The 27,215-nt window shown below is 32.8% G+C and overlaps 4 protein-coding genes across 4 annotated transcripts in view; 1 reads left to right on the top strand and 3 right to left on the bottom strand.

Moving 5' to 3' along the window:
• Positions 1-27,215, bottom strand: part of LOC117690223 (uncharacterized) — an 80,733-nt gene that overhangs the window by 19,274 nt on the left and 34,244 nt on the right. The gene's annotated exons all lie outside the window — the stretch shown is intronic.
• The window catches only part of LOC136270494 (uncharacterized), a 63,028-nt gene that overhangs the window by 26,922 nt on the left and 8,891 nt on the right, over positions 1-27,215 (bottom strand). The gene's annotated exons all lie outside the window — the stretch shown is intronic.
• On the top strand, positions 1,353-17,228 carry LOC117690220 (plexin A3). The gene is made up of 21 exons (XM_066069641.1): positions 1,353-2,519; positions 3,392-3,577; positions 4,227-4,355; positions 5,056-5,156; positions 5,252-5,390; positions 5,492-5,657; positions 5,990-6,080; positions 7,699-7,816; positions 7,963-8,094; positions 8,534-8,653; positions 8,743-8,842; positions 8,944-9,122; positions 12,934-13,085; positions 13,227-13,341; positions 13,607-13,755; positions 14,008-14,175; positions 14,377-14,491; positions 14,584-14,844; positions 14,976-15,134; positions 15,488-15,566; positions 16,153-17,228. The coding sequence occupies exons 1-21, from the start codon at positions 1,353-1,355 to the stop codon at positions 16,218-16,220; spliced, it is 3,894 nt and encodes a 1,297-aa protein (XP_065925713.1). The 3' UTR covers positions 16,221-17,228.
• LOC117689876 (uncharacterized) overlaps positions 17,470-27,215 on the bottom strand; it is an 84,198-nt gene continuing 74,452 nt past the window's right edge. Inside the window, exon 5 of the mRNA XM_066068031.1 lies at positions 17,470-17,729. Within this exon, the coding sequence (XP_065924103.1) occupies positions 17,605-17,729 (125 nt within the window). The 3' untranslated portion in view covers positions 17,470-17,604. The remainder of the gene's footprint in view (positions 17,730-27,215) is intronic.

Genomic DNA, 27,215 nt, shown 5'->3' with positions numbered 1-27,215 from the left:
GTTGCCGTTATTAAAAGCTAAATAGAGATATTTCCCCAGATTACACAAATCTTTATAATTTTGGACACCTAATTGTATTAAATTATAAACAGAGGGTTTTTCCCAGTTATATTTCTTAATATATTTTAATCGAATTTCTTTATGCTGAGGACACTTTAAGACAAAAGATTGCTGTTGCACTTTATGATCAAAGTTTCAAAGGTTTCATCTTTCAACTGCATCCTATTAGTTTGAAAATCTTCCCAGCTATACTAAATAAACGGTCTACATGAGCAGTGGAAGCTGGGACTGAAAGATTGTTTGATAATCTTTATGTTAGGATATATTAAATGCAAAAATAGAAATAATACATTAATCTTGTATTTTCTATCAGTTCAAACTAATGTACTTGATATATAACAGAGAGAGAGAGAGAGAGAGAGAGAGAGAGAGAGAGAGAGAGAGAGAGAGAGAGAGAGAGAAAGAGAGAGAGAGAGTAAAATTATTTTCAAATGGGTTATAATATTGGAAGTGATTTTGATTTTCATCTCAGCATGGATGGACAGTGCATTCATTTTCCCCTCAAAGGTGCATGTCTGTCCTCTATTCTATTGGGACATGACGTAGGGAAGGGTGTTTAGCACTTCTAATACCAATAGATTGTTTTAATACTTAGGTTATCCTGGGGACATAGTGCGTTGTTGACACATCTTTATTGAAGTGCAAACTAATTGGAGTAAATTGTTTAAATGATTTAAAACTCTAAATAACAACACTCATACAAATGTTATGAAACTGTGTTGTTATATTTAGTAATATGAACAATTTAAAAATGAATTTTTATAAAAAAAAAAAAAAAAAATTAATAATACATCTAAAACATTTTTATTTCAAGAATTATTTCTTTCTTCTTTATAATCAAATTATTAAAATTCAATTTCAGCTATTCATTTATTCATCACTTTTTTTTAAAGTGAACATTCATAAATAAGCATAGTAATGCAAAGTAATGTCATGTAATGCCAGCATTACACTAAAGTTTGGAAAGTAATGAATTCATTACCATTACTTGTAATGCTAATTTTGTGGCATTACACATTACTAGCATTACTTTGAAAACATGTAATGAATTGCAATGCATTACCATTACATTTAGCATTACCTCAAGCCTGAAATGTATAAATATTTACATGAGTAAGAACAGTTGTTATTTATCTAACCAAGCAGCATTATCAACAAAAAAGAGTTAATATAACGCCTATCTTAGACCTATCTTTTATGATTTTGCATGTGCAGTAAGATAAGTAACATGAGTTTCTTTTGTGTATGAAATAAATTTCCTTATACAAAATCTAAATAATTTTTAAAGGTTGATGCCGTGTGCCCCATTCGAGATGAATGGTTTGAATTACCTGACAGTGTTACAAGTAGTAGTACTCATCGTTTTTAACTATGCTCTATATGCATCCGCAACACCCATTACAAAGGAGCTACCAAACCCTCATCCAGAGTATGAATTGACGACCATGTCAAAGTATGGATCTTTCACAATCATTCTCGGTGGAACAAATTATTTGTATAGAGTACTTATGAAAAACTTAGAAAAAGAGGTTGAAACAAATATTGGACCAAGACTTGACAATCCTTACTGCTACAATCTAGAAAATGACCAATGTAAGAAGAAACTGTACAACAGTTATATTAAAGTCCTGCTTATCAACAACAACAAGAGGCTGCAACAAGATGAAATCATCATCTGTACAAGTCTGTTTCAAGGTAGTTGTGGCAAACGAAATGTCACCACATTGGAACTTCTGCCCGGCTACAGTGACACATCAGGACATAGAGAACCTGTAGTGGCCAACAACAAATCTGCCACGACCGTGGCTTTTCTGGCCCCGGGACCAAGCACAAATGGAACCCCATCCACAGCCATGTACGTGGGGGCCTCGTGGACAAACACTGGACTGAGAGCTATTAGAGGCTTAGTGCCAGCATTCAGCAGTAGGAAAACAGAGAACTTCTCTTTTACTTTCGTAGACGTAGCTACCAGGTCTAACACAATGGTGAATTATATAAGCAAAGACTCCTTTCCTATCCGATACATTTACGGGTTCACGTCTGGGAATTTTAGCTACATGGGGACCATCCAGAAACCTAGGGTTAATGCTGAAAACTATGTTTCTAAGATGATTCGCGTGTGTCTTTTTGATAAGCATTTTTATTCCTATGCAGAAGCAAAACTTAATTGTGAATTCAACGGAAAAACATACAACTTATTACAAGCCGCTAAAGTAAGCAAACCAGGGAGGCATTTAGCTGCTGCACTGGGCATATCCGACGACAATGATGTTTTGTTTGGAATGTTTGGATATGGACATCGAAATAACCCCATCAACAGCAATAAAGAGTCCGCTATGTGTATTTATCCGATTCGGAAAGTCAACAAAGTCTTTACTTTAAACATCAAGACCTGTTTTAAGGGAAATGGAAGAACTGGTCCTGAATATATTTCTGCTCCCAGGAATTGCCAGTCAACAGTTCGTATATCTTGTCAATAATTTACCTCTAGTAAATAAATTAACGACGCAAATTTCAAATTTCAAAAAAGCAGTACACTATGTGATGTTGTATTTAAGTACTTTTCATCACTTTGTACATTATTTCCAATGATGCTAATTTATGCATCTTATATTGGTGAATTTTGCTTCTGATTATTTTACATTGTAATAACAGTCAGTATAAAATTAATTTTCAAAAAGAAAGAATTTAAAAAAATACAATACCTTTTAGACCATGATGATAATTTTTGCATCTCTTATGGTGAATTTGGTTCCTGATTATACATTTTTAGCTGAATATTTTTTTTTATCATTTTTCAAAAAGAAAGAATTAAAAAATGCAGTCAATTTGACCAAACCTAACACCAGAGCAGCAGAGTCCAACTAAACCCTGGGCTTTCTTTTGGGGTTCTTTTGGTAATTTGGGATCTGCTTTAGACAAGATGCGTCCACTTGAAATTTTTTTTGGGTCCACTCATGGTTTTCTTTGGGTTTACTCGGCATTTGCTTTAAGGGTCTACATTTAACACTAATATGTTAAGCACACCTGTCTTTTAACATAGCGTCTTTCCGCCTGTAATTCCCACCGATTATATGTTCCAAATACATATGTAGCATCTGCTTTCAATGATCTACTACTGATCGGAATTTGCTCTCTGTGTCCACTCTAGGTTTAATGTTGGTTTACTTGGGTCTCTTGGTCTGCTATAGAAGACTTGGAGTAAACTTCGAAAGTAAACCCACAGTTTAGTTGGGGTCTACCTTCTGATCGCTTCTGTAATCAAGAAGTTTTTAAAAAGACTCATGGGGATAGTCGAGATATTTCAAATACTTTTCTCTCATTTTGATAGCCATTTGATATTGATAATGAATATTGTGGAAAATATGACTTCAACACTCCAATCAATGGCCCAATGTCGATAAAGGCAACAAAGGTCATTAGCATCAATACCACTGCCTCCTCCCTGATAGTTGCCACAACCCACGCCGGCTATACTGTGGCGTTCATTGGCACCAGGACCGGACACATAAAGAAGGTGAGACAGAAATGCTGGGGCGGGGGGGCGTTCTCCTGACTATATCCCATTCAGCACTTTTGATGCTTTATTGATTAGAAATGTGTTTTCAAGAGCTATCACTACGATAAACAATGATTTCAAATAAGGTTTGAATTGATGTATGGCACTTGTTATATGCTTGGAAAACATACTAATTTGATAAGAGAATGATGTCACATTCTTATTTCCAATACAATTCGAAAACACATTTTGTTCGTAATACCTACAAAATGCCACATAACAGAAGGTCACTCTCGTTACCAATTCTCATCCAGCATTCTGGGCAGCTGCATAATAACAAGGGTGTTTACAATGATTGTTTAAAAATGATTACAAAAACATAATAGAAGGATCATGACTACTGCTGTGTGTTATCTATGAATAAAACATCAATATTTTAATAGTGTAAAGACTGTATTTAGATATGATTACGAAAGTATAAGGCAATGATATGCAGCTATACAAGAAAACATAAATAAAGTGAAGTATTCTAGGGAATAATTAATGGATGATATTTATTTATTCATGAAGCAGTGATGATAAAGTTGCTAGGGGAGGGATGTTCAATATGACAAAATGATAATAACTAATCAAGCCTTACATATTTCATGCACATAATATGTTTTAGGTTTCAATCGAGTCCAGCACCATCGCAACCGAATATGATGATATCACGGTAGACCCGGGATTTCCCATTTTAAAAGATATGGTCTTCGATGAGGAAGAGCAATATCTCTATATCCTCTCTCCAAACAAGGTGAGTGATATCAGACCATCGCAATAGTTTTATCTTTCATTATGTGTCCTTACTGGCTCATCTTCTTGAAATAAGTATGGATATTTTTCTAGTGCACCATATGATTTAGAAAAAGATTGTTGAACACCTGAAAAAAAGGAAAGAATATTTTGATTTATGATTTAAATGAAATTACATTTCATAAATGTTAGATTAAAACAAAACACAGGAATATCATTGGTAAAAGAAATGTCAGTGTAACAATATAAATGTATATGGCTGTCAACATTCATAAATGAACTGTGTAAAGTTTTAAGTACTGTGGAATCATTAAATTTCGTGGGGGCCAATTTTTGTGGATTGCTTAATTTTTACAGGTTCATGGGGACGTAATTTCGTATATTCTCTGAAACCTACAAAGGAAATATGACTTTATTACCCTAATTTAATAATTCGTGGAGGATGTTAATTCGTGGTTGAGAGGTACCCACGAATTCCATGAAAATTGAGCCACCACGAAATCTAATGATTTCACAGTAACTAATGGAAAAACCCAATAAGCACTTTTAACGATCAACGTTATTTTATGTACATGTAACTGCTTAAAATAATTCTAATAATTAATCTAAAGTGTATATACCCTGAATCTGAACGTTGTGAAACTTTCTGTGCATTGTTGTCTTACCAAGATGCTCCTTTAAAAATCTGTTTTATTTTACAGTTGGTAAAAATAGTTGTACAAAACTGTAGCCAGTACACGACTTGTAAGGAATGTAAGGGAGCCAATGATCCATATTGTGGATGGTGCTCACTGGAAAATAAGTAAGACTGGATAGCTTAATCTATGTTGATTAATTTTCTATATCTTGCCTTGAATTTCCTATACAGCCAGTCAAACGCATTTATTTTTATTTCAGGTGTAGTCTGGCCCAGGAGTGTCCAGAGTATGATTCTGTTCTCAAATGGATGGGATACAATGGGGAGACCTGCACAAAGATCACCCAAGTTTACCCTGAGAAAATTCAGAGGGACAAAAATCTTGCTAAAACCACCACAGTAAAAACCTCATTTCTCTGATTGATAACAACAAAATGATCATATTTCTTAAAATGAGTAAGGAAAAACAAACACAAACTGTATACTTCTCTCCATTTTAGATATCATTATATATATCTAACCTCCCAACCTTCATGGGATCGTACAAATGTGCTTTCCATGGCAATGGGAAGACGATTGAAACAGCAGCCAACAGAACCACTCCCAACATGGTGAAGTGTGACACTCCTGTGCATAATGAACTACCTCCATTTCCTATATATACAGGCAAGTTAACTGCGTAAAGTTTAGACACGTCCCACTCCGACAACTCAATGCTTACTTATGTCAGCAGACGTAGTTATGCACTAAATATTAAATAAAACAAGAACAATTTTATTGAGATGAGAAGGTTTGGTCGTCGTAGCCATTTCTAGACTATATTGACCTCTTTTTGAAGAAAAACTCTAAATAGAAAACAAGTTATATACCTTAATTCAGAAATGTAAAATTATAGATGTATTCTTTACAAAATAAGAGTTTACAGATAAACAAATCATAACTGGAAGTTTTTGGTAGTTTTCTTTTATTAATTTGTTGACCAATCTGTATTTTAACAGATTACATCACAATGAAACTATCTGTGGTGGTCATGAGATTTGACATCGCTTCAACTAACTTTACATTATTTGACTGTAAAGTTCACTCCAAGTAAGTGCGTATTGTACTATTTTTCCAAACCCAGGGTAAAATATGTGTTTCATGAAAAGGGGGGGGGGGGGGTATTGCGGAACTGAAAGGATCGCTCAAAATTGGACACAATAATGTTATCTCTCGGGTGAACAGAAACGTAATGACATGCTCTAATGATTAACATTGAACTTTTTTTTTAAACAAGGAGAGTTTCTTACAAGGAAGTCGATAAAACAAGATTATCAACAGTATCGATTGGAAACACTATTTTGTTTTTTTAAACCGACCTTTCCACTAAATACAATTTTTGACTAGGTCGAATGCTGACTGACGTTTTTAAGGCGTCGAGCTAATGCTCGGCAGCCTTCTAGCGATCGTCTGGATTGGCAATCGTCCAAATATTCATGCTCTGCACCGCCTTTTTAATGCGCAAAATAAATAAATAAAAAATAAGTTCCTTGAAGTATTAAACGTATTACAAAATTTGTTATCCTTTTATTCAACTAAATTGTGTACAAAAAAACCAACTTGGCCTCCCTGGTTATTGACAACTCATTGCATTAGTATAAATGTGCTTAATCAAGAAATGGTGGATGAATACAATAAGGTGCAATCTAAACATACTAAATATTATCAAAGTTTATCGCTTACATTTTGATTGGAGACCGTGCCCGATAGAAATAAAATTTGATATGTAAATTTATTTGTTATCGGGCATGGTCTCCAAAATAAATGTAAGCGATAAACCTATGTAGAGATTTTGTTGCAATTAATAACACGATGATGCAGTTGGATTAGATAGCACTGTTCAAAGACTTTTTAAAGCAGAAAAAAAATAATTTATTTTTGAACTTTAAATTTTCTTCAATTTTTGTAACCATGATGAGTTATTGTATTATAAACGCATCACTACCTATTTTATAACAAAATATACTGATTTTTGTTTTTAAAACAACAAAAAACATAATTCATTTCCTTTTTATTCTAATATTATTTGATATACGACTATTAGTACAGAAATTCAAATTATTGATATCATTCTATATAAAAAAAAAAAAATGTCAGCTTGACTCCTTTGTGGCCGTTCCGGCCTTTGATTTCATGTTTGTTATAATAAATTAACTGTTTACTGACTACGAGCATACGGCGGTTGTGACCGGTCAGTAGAGGATGCTTACTCCTCCATGGCATCTGATCCTATCTCTGATTATTGTAACAGTCCGAATTTGCTCTGCGCTTATTTAATATTTTTCTTCTGGAATTTTTTTTTGGACACTGTTCATTTACACCACATAATATCATCAAGGTTGCCAGTCCTGTTAGTGTAAAAAAAAAATCATTTTTATTATCATGATTTATTTTAGGAAGGCCCACGTTTTGCTGACAATCGTTTCATAAAACTTTTAAATTTTGAAAAAAAAGTCAGCAGAACAGACTTCTTTCCCGATGATGCACATTTTAAAATTATAATTATTTGATGTTAAAGCAAAATTCAGTCATAATGAACTGTAGAATCGACGAGCTTAAAAGAAAAAAAATGTTAAGTTCTGATTTAGATATCTAATGAAAAATGTACACTCTAAAAAGAAATAAAACAATCACAGGCAAGAATAACGCGTTTGTCCCTCTGTTACAGCTGTTACAGGTGTACCTCTAGCTTGTTTAACTGTACCTGGTGCATCAAGAACCATCTGTGTACCCACTTCCCGGTGATGGACTGTAACAACAACGAAGACTTTATTGCAGGGCAGAATGTAGGTTGATTAACATACTCACAGTTAAATGATTCCGTCTTGCCAGTTGAGATAAACTTATAAAAAACTAATGATAATAAATCAATGATAGAGTGTGCAAACGTAAAAAGAAATAGCACAGAGTATGTTAAATTCGGTTTTGACAGAATGACGGAATGACAGTCCCACATGACAGTGGACCTAACAAATGTCCTAGTCTTGATCCAAGTAAGCGGCAGAACCTACTGGTGCCGTCAGGGACCAATAAAATTATCTCCCTTATCCTCAAAAATTTAAAGGTAAGGGAAACAACCAAAGGCAGGTCGGCCAGGGTTGTGAAGTCTGATTTTCAGAGAACATATACTTGAAGAGCAGTTTCAAACAAACATCTTTACATTACTAAATAATACTACAAACCATGTAATCAATGTCAAGAAAGAGCTTTATTATTAGACCTAATTAGATTATTAGAAATCAGATCAGAATTGTTCTTTCATCATTAAATTATGACTGTTTATAGATATTTATTCTACTTTTTGAGCAAACAACAGTTGACGTGCAAGTGCATATTTATAATAGTTCCTAAGAAAAAAGCACAAGTATCGTCATGTATGTATCAGTTGGTCACATGATTGCATGTGCTACAGATATTTTCAGAAAGAAAGGAGCATCAGTTTCGGATTTTTCAATTCAATTGTAGTGACATTTTCTTAACTTTAACACCTTTTGATTTTGTAGCCATACCAAAAACCGATACGTTGTGTGTTTGCATTTAACTCAGAGACAGAACAAAGAGGAGAGATAGCTAACATGGTAGACATGGGAGGGATGGTGATCATTAAATGTAAACAGACCAGGGTAAGTGCAGACCTATTCTTGGATAATCACATATACTGTTATAATATTGTTTTATGGTCTGTGATGCAATGATGTTCTTCCTGTGCCAGTTTTATTATCCTGAAGACGCCAAAAGCTACAATGTCCCCCTGAAAATACTATGGGGTGAGATGTATCCCAAACAACTGGACAATCCTAATAATGTACAAGGTAAAAAAAAACCAGCTCATATTTCCATCTGCCTTTGGACTCTCTTTTAACAAAAAAGAATCGACCGATTTTAACCAAAATTTTCTTATTATCAAATGTAGTGATAATGTACAAGTGTGAAAAAATGCCCAGTAGTTGTGGTGAATGCCTGACCCAGCATGAGGCCTTTTCCTGTGGGTGGTGCAAACCATCCAACCAGTGTAGCTTACAGTCATCCTGTACAACCAAAGACAGCTGGCTATCAAAAAACGAAAACTGTCCAAATCCTAGAATCTTGAAGGTAGGTTACATGAACTCTAATAATTACTTAAAGTTGGTTACACACAATGTCATTCAGCATCAAAATCACAAGGTTAAGTTGCACACAATGCTGAAATCCGTCTAAACCAAAAAATCACAAAGTTACGTAAAACAAAACACTGAAAACTCTCAAAACCTTTAAATCAAAAGGTAGGCTATATAAGCACAAAGAACCGTCTCAACCAAAGACCCACTTGTTTCAGCAGGACAAACTGTTAAAACTGGAGAGCACTTAATTACAAAAGCCAGGAGGGATTTGGTTGATTGCTTTCAAAAGTAATCGATTATATTACAATTACTTTGGGTTTTAAAAATAATCGATTACAAGCTAATTAAATCCACTTTTAGGAGTAATGGCGATAACAATAAATTACTGTTCTTACTTTTCCTTCAGAATACTTATGATAACTCAAGACATCAATTTTTACAAGCTTTTTGTCAGTACACTTTATCACTATTAAATATCTTTTTGAGTTGAACATCTCCGTGTTCTAAAAGAAAAACATTATTGCATCCATCAAAATAACACAGATTTAATTATATAAATTAAACAGAAAACACATAATTGACTGTATAGATATGTGTTGAACTAAGACTACAAATTAGTTGGCTTTTACTACAATTAATACAATGGTTGACTAGGAACACTGTTGTAATTATGCAAGTAATTAGAAACTAATCTTGAGATCAGATTGTTTCTAAAGAGTAATCAATGATGTAACGATCGCTTGTAATCATAAAAATGGATCATTACTGACTACTTATAATTATTAAGCAACTTGTTATCGATTACATCTGATTACGATTACTGATTACGATTACCCCATCTCTAAAAGCAAATGACATAAAGCACTGAAAACGTTTACAGCTCTAGAATCACATGGGTCAGTTATGTAAACACTAAAAACTGTCTCAACCGAAAATAACAGCAAGGTTGAGGTACATAAAAGCCTACAGAAAGGTCTACAGAAAGGTCACAAACATAGAATCACCAGGGTGCATGTCAAACAATGCAAAAAAAGTGAAAAAGTCACAACCTACAGACCCTGAAACGTGCTACAACACCTCTAAAACGAACCGCGAGATTAACATAAGCCTTTTAGCTTGTTTCTCAATCTTCTATGTACTGTCATACTATGTATGATGAAATTTACTAAATAAATATTGTTTAAACTAAAACGAATCGTACCGTTCCGTGCAATAATAACTTTCACCTTTATTTCCCGCATAGCTGGTAATGGCGTCGTGATTTCAAATGAACAAAAATCACTCGTACGGTACACGTGTACAGAAACACAACTTACAGCGTCTTTCCTCTTCGGTTCTATACCTAACAGGTGATATTGAGAGAAAACGAAAACTTGAGAGTTGATTATATGACTTGAATTAAAGTTTTATCACTGAACTATATTATTTTACTTTACACCCCTGCGAATGTTATTGTCATTTAAATTTTAGAACACGTGGTTTTATTTGACCCTTAGTCAAGCCACATACTAGTTGTAAACAGGACAAGGGAAAATACCCGGTAATCAACAAATGAATGTTAAAAGTGATAAATATATTAAGAATTTATCTAGTACATGTAATAAAAATAATACAACAGCGAGTGAAAAACAACTCTGATCGACTGTACATGAGTTATATAATCATGAAGTCAGAAGAAAATTATTGTTGAATAATTTAAAATAGGAGCACTCTTTTTAATAGGGATATAAGAAAACATAAAACAAAAACGTTTTCATTCGATAATTTTCTTCTAGCCACAAAGGAGGAGCCAAGTAGCACGCGGCACATGGCGTAATAGATATTTTTATACTTTAACTGATTGACAGGCGAAAAAGGTGGAGTCCTGGGATAAAATCCCGCTCAAATGACCATCTATAGAAACCTAAACACCCCTGTGAATGTGTTCGGAATGTTTTGTGTATCGTTGTTAAGTATGTAATAAATCCAGAGGCGCTCGAATGAAAGTTCACGACAGTTCACCGAGATTTGTTCATTTTCTGTGGAATTTCGAGCGGAGGTATAAGTGTTCGGATAATATTCCCAAAATACGTAATTACTGGTCGTTTTTTCATATCGTATTCTTCTTTGGTTTATGTTAAAACATAAACTCTTTTAATATCTTTGCCTTATTTCACCATTTTGCGGTTTTTTTTATATTAAACGATAATATTCAGTACAGAGTTATCGTCTGTGTTTAACCACGTGTTGAGTAGTTGAAAATATAAACATTGCGTGGTTTAATAAAATCATATCCATGTTTGATGCTTGTGGTGTGCTAAACCATGTTTTAAAAAAAATAATGGATGTCTGTTTTGCTTAAACACTTAGTATATCGAGTCATTTTCAAGGAACATTCTGCATAAAATAGTATAGTCTGTTTCACTATTGATTATATTACTAGGTTGGGCGCGGATCTAAAACTATTCCTCAAAGGGGATCTCTACTTAGCATGTTAATTGTTGCAACAGCAGACAAAAACTATTCTTTGTATTTTCACATTTATTTCTAAAACACATTTTATCCACCAATTAATTAAGATAAAGTTTAAAATCAATAAACTTCTAGATTTAATAATTGACTACTATATAGTACTTAGATTCACTAAGGGTGCTTGGCTTAGATGCTTGTAAAAAAACAAGTAGCCGAAAATCAAGACAACGATAAAGGAAACTTATGAAATATCGGAATAAAGTCGCGGCCATTTTTCATAGCAAATTTAAATGAATTAGAATTTTTTAATGACTTCAATTCAAGTACATGTATAGAAATAAAAACTTATGATGCTTTGTAAAATTATCGACAGCTCGCTGAATTAACAAAAATATATCGGATTAAAGTCAAACAGTTCTTTTAATCTATCTTAACGATTACATTTATCTAAAATTAAATACAAATGATAACAGATTCATCAACATTAAAATTACCTCCGCTTCCAGGTTGTCACTGAGTATACGTATTACGAAACGTATCAAAAACAGGGGAACGAATGGAAGTTCTGATTTTAAATAGATTTAAATACATCTGTGATATATCATATGAAAAAAATAGTCCTTGTCATAATTACCACCTTGCTGAAGTAGATCGGGCAAAAACTAAACAAAATTATATCGAAAAAAATCAAAGCGTTCAGGCCACGTCTACCTAATTATTAAAACGCGCAAACCGTTCAAAAAGCCTGCAGGTATTTTTAGCAAAGCGTACTGTGCAAGAAGCGAACCGTTCCGTTCACAAAGCGTACCGTAACGTTCGCTTTGTGAACCGTACGGTTCACGAAACGAACCGCACCGTTCACAAAGCGAACCGTACCATTCAAAAAGCGTTACGAACCGAACCGTGCAACTGGTGTAGTAGCACGGTTAAGGGTCTGTAGAATTTCCAGATTAAATTAACCAACACACTAAAAATTAATTCAACCATAAAATACCCGGGTAAGAAGAAAAACAACTGTCATCGACCAATTATATGTAAGCATATTACAAAACTGTCCTAATTCATTGAGGACAATAAAATTACCACGTGCGAGTCTTAAAAAAATCAACATTTTTATCCATTGCTAGCAAATGAGTGGGTTCTATAATAATAAGTTGCAACCTAGATATACCTCCATACCCCTGCTATATTACACACAGTCGGCATTGTTATCCTGCAGAGCTTTCAAAGAGTTTAGAGAGATCTTCATGTTACTTGTGACATTTTATAAATGAAACATACATTATAGAGATATTTAAAAAACGATCTTGATTACAATGTGATTTTAATGGAAAATTTGTATTTGTTCTCAGATTTATCCGTTGTTTGGACCAAAGCAGGGCGGGACATTACTGACCATTGATGGCATCGATCTTGGGAAATCTTACGAGGACATAGTCAGCGGCATATATGTAGCGGGTGTTCAGTGCTCACCTATTCGCAAGGAGTATGTGGTATCTAAACAGTGAGTGAGATGTCTACCATGTTTGAGTTCATTAAATCAGTGTGCTCTATTCTTATTTTTGACGGTAAAAAGAGATTTAAAGCAGTTGGATTAGTTTTATTAGTTAGACTGTTAAACATTAATTACATTTGTTTTCCCCAGGATTGTGTGCACTACCGCTCCTTACTTTGGCCAAGAGGAGAAAAATTCCGGCCAAGTGCTGTTGACCGTGGCAATGACTCTAACTGCCCTGTCCGATGACCAGTTCACCTACGTGGTTCGTATGATCAATACAGAATTTTAGTCAGTTGTCTGATGGAGTTATTAAAAACGTGAAAGAAATCGTGTACATAAATCATTGTCTTGCCAGAATTTGAAAGTTTTGTTAAACAAAATAATATAGATTTTGTTAAGAAGAGTGTATCAATAAATTGTGTAATAATGTGAAATAGAATAAGGAAATGAATATAAAATAGTAAACGAATTAAAAGATATTGTTTCCTATTATTACAGTATTTTTGTTGCGTTTGGTACATTTTTAGGACCCAGAAATAACTGATATTAAACCAACGCAGGGACCAAAATCTGGAGGAACGAGAATAGCAATTTTTGGGAAATACCTGAATGCTGGAACGAGTAGGAAAATGTGTTTTGGCAATGAGACATTTGAGTGCAAAATCATTAAAGAGAGGTTGAGTCGATTTTTAACTAATAGTTCAAATGTTTATATTGACAAAAGTAGTTACATCCTAAATTGCTTGTGAAGCTTTTTTGATTTGATTTTTAAATTTCTTTTAATGCGATCTATTTTAATATAAGGATATTGAACAATCGTCTTTCTTTATACATAATTAATATTAAGAGCAAATGTGGTCTTTCGAAGTGCGCTTGTAAGCGCTATGTTTTTGATTGTTCTCAGATTTCCCTTCTCACTTTTCTCTAGAACATTCAGCTCTAACTTGACCTGTGTCACAGCTCCTTCTAACAGTGCTTTTACCACAGACCCACTATATATGGACATCGATCACCAACGAGTCAATAGTCACTTGACCTTCCGCTATGCGGAGGATCCAATTGTCACAGAGGTCAGCAGGCTCAACTCTTTTGTCAGGTGAGATAGGACTGAAAGGAGTGGTAATTAATATGAAATATCTAAAACATTTGTAAAAATGGTATTGAAATTAAAATCAACTTACAGTTTTTATTCTTCAATTCAGAGCATATATGAATAAGTATATATCTATATATAAATACATTGTGCATAATTGGTGTTTTTAAATATATAACTTTTGGGTTAAATTTCGGTAATAAGTGGAGGATTGAGAGTTCTAGTTCGAGGAAAGGGATTCAATTCTATCAACACCTCTTTGCCCAAAATGGTCTTCCACAGAATAGATCTCAACCAGACAGTAACAGCTTATTACGGGGTATGTCACATTATCCCATAAAATGACCATAGGTTCTACATTGATCCAAAATAATTAATTCTACAACTGTTTCTGCTTGTGGTTGGTTTCAGGGATGTCTGGTACTCAATGATATCACAATGGAGTGCAGCACCCCCAAGGTAGAGTCCTCCATGATCACTAAGCGGCCCAACACTCCGGACGAAAGCGGCGTAGCATTCGGGTTTGTCATTGATAATGTCCAGGACATCCGTAACTTTAGTGCCACCCATAAGGCGTTCTTCCAAATTTGTGAAGATCCAGAAATAAACATTTTTCCTAACGACAAAATCAAGCTCTACCTACAAAAAGTCAATGAATATTTAACAATAAGTGTAAGTTATTTGCATGAACATATAGAAACATAACCGTTGCAACATGTCTATTTGCATTGGAAATATTTGATTTCATTCCAAATTTATCAATGTTGACGTCTTGTATTTATCACCTAATGATTGTCATACAGGGAAAACGCCTAGATCAGATTCGTCTTGAATTAGATGACGTTGTGATTAAAATTGGCAAAAGTGAATGTAATGTCACCTCAACAGGGAAACAGTTTACCTGCCGACCCCCGAAAGAACAACCCATCCCAGTGAAGAGTATGCTTTACCCAGAGGTCGAGGTAGGTATTGCAGTGTTTGTTAAGTAAACGAATCACTGTATTTAAGCAGCGTTCTAAAAATGATTCGTACATTTGTCTTATTTTTTGAACTTCTTCTGAATGATTTTGTTTTCTACCTGGAATATCTGTATATATCTGTAGTATCGATTAAATCTAGATTATTGACAGGTGTTTATGCATTATGCATTTAAATAAAATCTTGAAGAAAAATAAGCAGGTCTTTTAGCATAATGCATTTAAAAAAAAAAATGAAAATCCACTATGTACAAAATATAGAAACAAAATGTTGAGCTTGTGGTTGTTTTTTTTACATCAGGCTATAGTTTCTTTTATTTCATTTCTGTTATTGGAAGGTAACAATCGGTAAAAACCTGAAATACTTCTTGGGTTTCCTGAAGTACGAAGAGGCATATCTTGTACCGCTCGTGGAAAGTATAACAAATTTATTTTTAGCTTTTACAATATTTTTCACGCATGTTTAAATTTTGATAATTGAACTTGGTTCTCGAAATACTGGCAAACTATGTTTAATACAATTTTGTTAAGAAACATATCGGGGAAAATGCAGAAAAGAGCGCGGTGAGTTCAAATCTTTATCAAGCAGACAAATTATATTTAATCAAATATAGTTGTCAAATGTATTCTAACAATTTATGGTGCATTACCGGAAACTTAATTACTTGTAATGTGCTGTAATATAAAGGTTAGATATCATTTGAATCTGTTTTAGTAATTACAGTTTACAGAAATAAAGAAAACATCATGTGTTCTCTCCCACACGCCGTAAAGATATATTTTATTGCTACAGATCATATTCTGTCTATCAAATCAAGCATGTAAATTGCATTAACGTTATCAAATACAAATTTGTATGTTAGGTTAATCCAACAAGTATGACAATAAAGAATTCTTTCTATATCACCATCTAAACGTATGGTGCTTTTAAACGTTTTTGCTGATTAATCAAATTCTAAAGTTTGCGACGGAAAAATACGTAACTTTGTGTTCCTTGTAAAAGATCCGGACTTATTCGGTATTTTTCGTGTGCATTTGCAATGCAAGGGAGCAGCAAAAAGCGTCAACTAGTGGTAAATCAACATACATGTATGCTCTTACCGAATGATGTTAATCATTAATATGAATTCCCAAGGAAACCCTACTTGTACTACAACTGTAAGTAATATTTTTTTCTAATGATTAGCAGTACCCTTAATACAAAGGATAAAAAATATACATTTAGGTTTATTATGAAAGTACGATTTTTGTATTTGCATTATTGATTTTCATTACAATATCTACTCATGTACATTAAATAGGGAAGACTCGGAGCAGGGAAACACAGGCTGGTGATAGGTCCAATTCAGTAGAGGGAAAACATCTACCACAAAGCATTTAACTGGAATCCGTAGATTGTTTCTGTGGCGTCTCAATGAACATTTGTTAATCCAATCAGGTGGCACAATGCTCTTATCTGTCAGTGATATTGATTGTAAAGCTATTTTACTGCTGACGTTCTAATGATTATTGTGATTGATACCTTTTTTATGTAAGTAAGAAAGTCATTTCACATATCAGGGAACATGACCTGAAATGGGTCGTTGTCATATATATGTCTTTGTGCTGTTGTAAAGATCTTTATCCAAGTCAGATTGCTTTTCTAGAAGAGTAAACTTTAAAATTATTAAATTGGTATGTTTCGATAATGAAATGAAAAGAAATTTATAATGCAATTATACTGGGTTTTCGTTCTCTGTGTTTGAGGGTTGTTTTTAATTTCAATGTTCTTTTTTGCTGGTTATATAACAATTATTTTTTTAGAAAATTATTATCAAAATGTGAATATAAATGATAAAGGGTTAATTTTATTCCTATTCTATTAAAGTATATGTAGTTTTTTTTTAATCCGTCTTCGTTTATAATCCACATTTTGATGTTCTACGCACTTATTTAAGACGTAGGGTTACAGCTCTTTAAGCATAAATTTTGCAAATTTAAATTTCAGTCAACATATCTATTCCACGATTTGTTATGGTTAGTTTCTTTAAAAAATATAATTATTTAAGTAATAAAAACAACATTATCACATTGTAGCATTTTTTCTCACGCTTCATATATATATATATATATATATATATATATATATATATATATATATATATATATATATATATATATATATATATATATATATATATATATATATATATAGCATAACTCCTTCAGTGATTAAACAATGAAGTTGTCAGCAGTGTTTATTCTTTTTATTATTTCTGCTAAACAAATATCAAAAATACCATCATACATGTAATATGTAGAAAAAAAAGAACAAAACAAAATGTTCGAATGGTATTTATTCTTTAGAACAAATAGCACAAACAAGTTCTCTCCCCTCAACATAAGGCGGACACTTTAAGGAACCACATCGAGCTTCTGCTTGATAAAAAAGTCGACCATTTTTATCGGCATGACCTCAATGTAAGGTATCTGGATGCTCGTCAATACAGGTGTACATGGTACCGGCTAGATGATCATACCTTCCTGCCATAAGGTAACCATGGTATTCTAACTTCCATCCTTTGTAGCACGTTTTTCTGGCTACAAAGTCATGAATGCACACTTTTTACGTAATGACAGAAGCACAAAAGCAAACATGTATTTAAGGTGGAAGGATACATCGTCACAATATGTCTGACATCCGTTTGAAACGCCATTTTGTTCCGGATTGATAGTATTATGTCGTGGTACAAAATAGCTATACACCGTTCAATTGAACTCTTCTAACGAGGGAGATGAGATAAAAATGAAATCACCAAAACGCTTAGAAAATATGTCAATTCCCTTTATGATTAAAGCTTTCAACTAACATTGATTATCAGCTGTTATGTAGAGAAAACGTGAAATCGAAATAATATACTGTTCCCCTGCCAATGGCAATACATATTTGTCATGTCATCTGCAACAGACGATCATGAATATGTGACGGGTTATCGATAAAGGTGAGCAGATAATTTTCACCTGAACCCTATATGCATGATTAATATAAAACTAACGTTCCGTAGTACCATCTCTTGTATAAATTGATTCCAACTTCCCAAATTTCAAATATTTGCAGTATAAGACATGCATTGAAAGTTTGAAACTTAGCTAATGTATTTTAATTTAAATAGATATAGCTAGGTGGGCTAGCAATAGCAGTGGAAGCCGGATTTGCAAGCCAGATGAGGGAACGACAGAGTTTTGAAAAAGAGCATGTTTTTGATTACCACACAGACATGTGTATCATTATGGACATCTAATGTATGTATAAATATGCATATGGTTGTTTATAATTTGTATTGTATATAAAAAAGTAAAAGGCAATGTAACTACTAACATTTTGTTATAAAGAGTTAAATATAATGCATTCATCAAAAATATAATTTTTCAGATTCAAATCATAGGCACTACTAACCTTATTCCTACATTTTAGCATATACTTTTACCTTTTTTAAATTTTTCTTCGTGATTGTTTTTAAATTAGAAAATTGGTCCCAAGATATTTGAGATCAAGTAAAATCAAGAAAGATAACTCTTAAACACGATCTTTCAAACCAAGATTTCATTAAATTTCTTTTTTTCATCTCATTAACCAACGAAAATTGTTTCTATTTTCAGATTTTTGTGAGATTTCATCCAGCAGTTTGCCTTAAAAGAATTTTTAAATATGTTAGTTTCATATTTATGTGGATTCCAATAAAGATCATATTAACTTCATTTATGATTATTTTGTTTTTCATCTTCAAACTTTATAACATTTCACTTTCATTACAGTTTTAAAACAGAAATGTCTAAAAAAAAAATTGACATACAAAGGGTTATCTGGAAGCAGACTGATATTTTATAAAATAGAGCATTGTACTTTGATGTATATTATTGTTGAATACTTTGCCTATTATTAGTAACAAATGCATGCAACAAAAATCTGCTACACTTATTTGGTATAGACATCCCCCTTTAAGCTTAAATGAGTTACATGTGTATCAATTTGAAATATTATGACTAATACACATCTCTCCATAAAATAACAAAGTTTAACCAAAAAACAACATGATAATAGAATGTTTTATCTTCAAATATTCACTTACCTGGAAACATTTTGACGACAAAGACAAACAGCACACGGTACATCCTGTTCATAGAGTGTGCGCAGATATCCGGGGGAGTTGTTTGTTTGGTATTCCGCACCATAAACAAAAGCTTTGCCCCCATTAACTCCATCACTATATATCCCCCACTCTGGATCTCTCGGTAAACACAGAGGATCAACTGCTGCTCCTTTGTTGTTATACCAAGAACCGCCGGTGTAACCTTCAGATTCCATCAACACGTTTGTTATACATATTGTGTCTTAAGGCCTTATAATACGTTACAAATAATTTTATTTTATAATAAATACATAATAATACACTTTTCTTTTATTAAAGTAAAGTGTTTTTGTTAAGGCACAGAACTTCTAGACTGAATTGTATTATGAAGTTGTAAAATGATTCATGTAATTGTCAATTATTTTTTGAATTCATAAAAGAATTACCTGAATGAACTAACTCGGCGTTTGAAGGACAAGTCTTCTTTCCCCATCTTGTGTACACAACGCTGCTGTTTTTGGTTTCTTGAAAAAGTAAATAAATGTTATGAACAAAGCGTACATGTAAATTTCAGGCGTTTGAATTAAAGTTTTTTTTTTCATTCAAGATTTATTTAATAAATGTATATTGCCTCGCATCTTTTGTGCGTCTATTTCTATTTTTCCTTTAATTGCCTTCACTGATTTTTCAATTGGTAGGTAAAACTTTTGAATTCCCTCTTTAAAGAATCTACTTGGTATGCTCCTAAAGCAGACGACAGTTGTCCTGTCAGATAACCCTTCAGCATGTCTTTACAACTTTCATTGCTTATTTTAGCCCATACACCCATTGCAGAGATCACAATAATAAGAACCACCGACACCTGCAGAAGATTTGAAATACAATATTAACTATGTAAACATTTCGGATCAAGCTATGTTAATGTTTCCCTACTTCAAGTTTTGGTAAAATAAAATAGTTTTTGCATGTTGGAATTCAAGGGTTTATTCCTTTTGTCAGACTTAAGGTAGATTTCCTGCGCCCATGTTGTGTAAATGTTGATTATTTTAAATTAACTTTTAGCACGATATATGTGAATATAAACAACATTTTTAATTTATTTAACTTGTTCTAATCTGGAATAGCCCACATACCAAAGATTGCATGAACACTTGTGTTTCAAATAATATTTGACAAATAAGATCATAGGGTTCTCAAACAGCATCTCTCAAAAGTTTTTGAAAATGCTTTCTTAGTATTTTTAATTCAAACATAAATCCGGTGTAGTCCTGGCTCAAATACGATTTTCACCTCAAAAATAAACTACAGATCCTGAAACGCACTACCACACCATCTGTACGTTTTTCGCACGCTTCTCACACGCTATACGGTTTGTACGATACGGTACGTTTCTCGCACGGTACGGTACGTTTCTTGTACGATACGATACGTTTCTCACACGGTACGGATCGTTTTTCATACGATACGATACGCTTCCTGTACGATTCGATACGTTTCTTGTACGATACGATACGTTTTCTATACGCTTTTTATACGGTTTGTACGGTTTCTGTACGATATGAATTTAATTTCTAACAATCGATGATTAAAATTTAGAAAAAAAAAACATCTTATTTATATTTATTTCAAAGTTTTTATCACAAGTTTATATAAATAATTTATATCGTCAATAACAATCTTGAATATGACCTTATAGACAATTACCCGCCGGATAAGGTAACTGTAAAACTTGCGGGAACAGGCTAATTACACTAAATGTATCTACCTGTAAAGGCCGTGAATATACACAGGAAATGTCTCAATCTAAAATATAAAATACATACTACACATGATAATGCTACATTTAAAATGATTAGATTTTTAAATTGATGATTTTAATGCTGATTTTTTCGGAAAATGCAATTTGATTTCAAATAGGTTTTATTTATCAGGACTTTTTTTCATTTTTTTTAGGATGAAAGGATATACTTTTAAAATTTATGTTTCACCTTACTCTTCTACGGTTTGGTCTTACAAACGCTTCTTTATTTTTCTTTGAATTAAAAAACATGCAAAAATTTACAAGATAAGAATTCTGAAAAAGGACGAAAAAGGAGTGATGTGCTATATACCGTCTGTTTATAAACAATTTCTGTTGTTAAGTCACCTAAGCCGAAAAATTTTGCTAATGATCAAAAGCTGCCATGTTTTCACATTCCCTTTTCTACAATAATTTATATTAATTTTCCCCGTTGAAATTATTTTTTTTCGCATTGTGAATGAGAGAGAGGGGGAGAGAGAGATTTATCTCAGAAATACATATTTAGTTTGACACGCATTGATTTGAGAATTCGTACATAAGGAACATTACATTTGTATGATATTAAATAAGATTACATTGTACATCATACCGTGTTATCCGTAGATGACTTAATAATTTCTTCTAAAGTTTCATCGCGGTTAGCTTTACATGTATGTATGTAAGAATTGGAAATCAAGTGCAAGTTTCCGTTATGTAAGTGTACCACGTTATCTCTCTCTCTCTCTCTCTCTCTCTCTCTCTCTCTCTCTCTCTCTCTCTCTCTCTCTCTCTCTCTCTCTCTCTCTCTCTCTCTCTGAAATTCTTTTCTGCAAAGAAACCTTCTTCCTACATGTTTAACCCTTTAAACTAAATTAAGAAAAGAAAGAAATTGTAACACAATTTAGTGCAATTTAACGCTTTATATTTTCATCTACCGGACAATTTCTCCGCTTTGTCTATTTCTTGCATGTTTCTTTTCTGCATTGTCGATACCTATGTACCTGCATTAATCACCAAAGAAAGCACTCTATTTTTAGAGTTTCTCAATAATTATTCCTAGGTTAATATAAACTATCCGTAGAGTATTAATTTGGTGTTTTCACATTTTCGTTTTAATTCCATGAATACAAATACATGTACATATGCCATCACTGAATGGGATAATACTTCCCCGTTAATTGGTAATCTGCAGCGCATTTACTAATTCTCGGTGTATATCTCAAAAAGGTTTGTTCCTTAAATTGGTCTGGATCAACCGAAATAACGCAACATGAACACATCAGTATAAACACGCTTCTACACAGCAGTATACACACGCGCCGCCGGGCTTGTAAGGTGAACAGGTGACCGCGGCCAGGTGTGAAAATCGGGAAATTGTGTATATTTTTCTTAACCTGAAAAGTTGGTATTTTTAAGTAGAAAAAGAAATCACATGAAATGAAAGAAAATCTAGAATTATGTTCGTTTGCATTCTTTAATAGTTAGAATGGAAATTTCAGCTTATTGATCGGTACCGGTCTTTTATGCCTGTCCAAGTTTAAAACATATTTCTGTTAAGAATGCACTTATATTTTGTGGTCAAATTACATGTAATTTATCATTTTGATATTTTTTCAAAGCAAATGCAGAAATTTGGCCATTTTGCCCCCCTCCCACCGGAATTTTTGTTATTCGTTACGTACCGGGAAGTAAAGTTCTCATAAAGAGCACTAAGTTTCTCGCACGCTTTTCATACGGTTCTTATATGCTTTGTACGTTACGATACGTTTCTCGCACGATAGGATACACTTCTTATACGATACAAAAGTCGCACGCTTTTTAGTTGTAGTAGTGCGTTCCAGGGTCTGTAATAAGAATTATTATGATCAAGTTGTAAATTGACAAAATCAACTTACCATTATCAATCCTTTAACTATCACTTAACGTTTATATCAGCAAGTATTTATATGTATTACAACAGAGAAGCCAAGAAGAAGATGCCTTGGTTCATTTTACGCATTTTGAAAATGGTAATCAGATCGAAATTAAATTGAAATTCTATACCATGCCTTTGTCTTGATTTCACAACTGAATCTCCTGTGCGTGTGAAACACTATTGAATAAATCATTTATAAATGTTGGAAAACTATAGTGAACTATATAATGTTAAATGTGTAATTTATTCATATAAAATACATATTTAAAAATGGCGGATTACATTCAAACACACTCATTTTAAACGCATGTTTTCATTTTGTCTCAGATTCTTGTTTCATCACATTTGGACATTTTTTTTTAAAAATACACATACCTGTGAAAGAAATGCAATTGAAATAGAATTAAGGGAAACATGAAATGTATCTTTATCAACAAATGGTATTTTTTCTTTTTGAAATTCACAGGAATGAAAACAGATTTCTTTGGAGATTTTTAAAGGGAAATGTAAGTATCTTTTCCCAATCGGAAGTAACGCGTAAAATCTCGCAAATTTTATAATGTTAACATTATGGTTGCTGCAATGCATAATCCCCGTAGACTTCTCCTTTTTGGTTGTGTATTAAAAACCTAAAGCGGTAGAGGCGCGTTTTAAACAGGTAATCTGGACCTTTTTTTCAATTAACATATTTTGGACACAAATGATTTTATGATTATTGAAAAATCAAGATAAAAGTGGTAGAAGCAGAAACTTTGGACAGTGTATAGTAGAAATGTATCAGAGATATCCCATTCACTGATGAGTAATTTGCACCAATACCATGCATGGTGCACAGTCATCATAAATATTAATTTATATGTTAGTTAAGTTTGTTCTTATGTTATTTTTATTGTATGCCTCTGTTTTTCATTAGACATCAGATATATTATCTTTGAAAATTGAGTCAATTTGAATCTCCCATTGAACAGCTATAGAATGAATAATAAATCAGGACACTCTACGTTGGTTAATCAAAAGTGAGACAGATTATTTTTTATATGTAAGACTGATGTGTACAAAATGAAGAAATTATTAATTGAACATGTCTTGTTGGGATATTTGTTTTTCAATATTGTGAAAACACAAAAAAATGTTAAGTGCTTATAAACACTCAAAGGAGACTCATTTGAATGAGCAATTGTTTATTTCTCAAAAAATAAATAGCAAATTTTTGTTTTGACATATATAAAATTAAACGTTTTAAAGCAACATAACTTAAGCAAGTGTTTAGATGAATTTTATATTTGCAAAAAAAATGGAAATAACTGAACTTTCTACACTTTAAATAAACATTAGGTATTGAAAGTTTGGTTGTTTTGTTTACGTTACATGCATTTCAATTACACAATTTATTAGTTCAAATATATAAGTTAAACAATGATATAAAAATTAACACCGGTTTCTTAAAAGCTTAAGCATGCATATCAATTATTGATAGATTCAGCCCAAGATTTTTTGGTAGTCACAAAACTTATTCTTTTTATTTGGTATGAATGTTTAATATTTTTGATTCAGAAATTGACTGGACTGTAGTTTCGATACTTTCGTTTGCATGATTTAAACAGTTGATTAAAAAAATCAAAACTGCCTTTCATAATTACAAACTTATAATAAAAAATATAAATTAACATTATCGATATTTCTATTTTTTTTTCGGATTTACGATCTACATGTATAACAATAGGACTTTGTTCTCAACCACTATTCTCAATATCGCTGTAAAGGCTGTCTCAAGTAATGTTTATTTAAGAAATAAGGATGCATATCGGGATATAAATACGGGTTGGTTATGATTGGTTATGATTGCACATTTTATCATCCGATGCTTGTGTGTAATAAAAGAAATTTACCATCCATAATAAATAGAATAATAAAATATATCAATCAATATTGTGGTGTAGGCTAGTTACCTATATTACTATATTAATATAATAGACTCAAATGTTTTAGCTTTAATACCGATAAATCGGAAGAGTACTGTCTTTTGTTTTAAATATTTTTAACATCATTGATACTTGAAGATTACCAATTTGTTTTTATTTTTTTCTTAATTAAGCTTTGCTAATTAATAATCAACGAAATTCCTCCAGAAATCCCGGAAATCACCTGGATTTATCGGATTTTATAATCTGGCGGGTGCGCAATTCATTCACGCTAACGGGATATCTATTTTATGTTCCTCAACATCGTATTTCTATGAATAAACTCAGAAAAAATCCTACAAATACGTGAACATTTTTATTATTAATTTGTTTTATATTCTTTTTATGTATTTGAGAGAAAATATAAAATAACAATTATACATATCAACGTAGTACTTACCTATATTTATCTTCTTGATGGCAAAACAAAATTTGATTCCATGCAAAAATTCACATTATATTTTTAAGGAGAGATGGAATGTTTTATCATTGGAATAATAAATGTCCTATAGACCCGGTTTTACGATAGAAGGCGTTCCATGTATTGTCTCTGTAGCAAAGAAAATACGTGTACAGTGGTGAACAATTAAGTGTTGAACTCTTTCATTATATACGTTAAAATTTGATGAGGTATTTACAGTCTCAAAAAGGTTTTTTTATGATTAATTTGACATTTATTTCAATGCAACTTCAATTGTCTCTTACATTTCGGGTATATGGGAGGCATTTTAACTGTGGTGAGGTCCTTTCCCGAGACACGTTTAGATTGTTCTAGCCAAAAGAAGTGTTGTAAAATTAATGCAGTGTAGCATTATTGTAGTTATAGCTTTGTTATGTAAATGTCAACAATACGGTACGTGTGTCGATGTATTCATTTCGTAAATGCCCGATACGCAATGTCAACCCGTGCACGCAAGGGTCAAAATCGTGTTATCTTTTAAAATAGAATTGATTGGTGTAATCTAAAAAAATGTCTTGAATGTGGAATCAAAATTTTGTTTCTGGAACGCTCGTAACTGTGCTATCATTTATTATAACTTATTCCTTAAGTTAATATTTGATGTACATTACTTAGAACGTGGTTAAGGCAATACTACAATTGTAATTGTTGACTCAAGACAAAGATACCTCAATCTAGAATTGGTAACAAGACATCGCTATATTTATTTTACACGCTCTAGAAATTAGCTATTTGATTTTGACTAGATAATGTGATTTATATACTCTAAAGACGAATCCCTGGTCGTGTTCTCATCGTAATCTGTTCGTTCCTTAATCTGGGACCATATATTAAGATCTTTCTTGTGTTGATTTTTGAAAATAGATCTCATTAGGTTTAATACGCTGACTTAATCCCAATTCAGGAGGCGTTGATTGATGTTAAACATGGCTTTTTATTGACAGTTATAATAAATTATTACATAATGTTTTCCTGTCATTCTTAATTTGTTTTACGTATTTGTTTATCATATTTTGGAACAGACTGCACACACTAGTTCCCTTCCCTCAGTATACGGTGGACACTTTAGGGAACCACATCGAGCCTCAACCGGATATAATAGGTATCCATTGTGATTTAAATGACCTCAATGTAATGCCTCTGGATTACTACATGTATCTACACAAGTGTAGGTTGTCCCAGCTGTTTGACCATGGTAACCAGCCATGAGGTAACCATGATATTCCAGTGTCCATCCTTTTGTTAATAGCGAGCGCAGCGAAGCGAGCTCTACCGGCAAGGCGTGTGTGAATAGAAAATTCGGACTATTTGCACATTCATTCAACGGATTTTTTTGGCGTCAGTAAATCGGACCAGTAATGCCTTGTTTTAATCGTCCCAGTAGTTCTCTGTAATTATGGTTTCCCATTTCACACTCTCACGAGAACAAGATAAAAGACTATGTACATCATGCATTGTAAATATACTGCCGACACAACGCAATTACAAAAGACTAACGGATTATCGTCCTTTCGAGTGACGTCACAATGGATTTCTTACACATTGATCCTACAGAATTTTTCGGCGTCGGTAAATTTCGACCCACAATGCAATTCCTCAATGTCGGACGATCTCACTAGACTGGATACCATCTCGCGAGAATCAAAGTAAAACTTTTGAGAAACAGATAAATTATGTAATTTCAAGAACAGAATGCTTTTAAGTAAACAAAACAGTATATTTCGGGGAGCTATTTTTTAGGATGTTTTCAAAGAGACAGACGACACTTGACCGACGTGAACTTTGACGTCACAATAAGGGGAAATTACTCTAAGTAGTTATTGTAAATCTGCTGAAATATA

Source organism: Magallana gigas, chromosome 8 (assembly GCF_963853765.1).
Source record: "Magallana gigas chromosome 8, xbMagGiga1.1, whole genome shotgun sequence".
NCBI lineage: Eukaryota > Metazoa > Mollusca > Bivalvia > Ostreida > Ostreidae > Magallana > Magallana gigas.
This window is presented reverse-complemented; position numbering and strand designations above follow the sequence as displayed.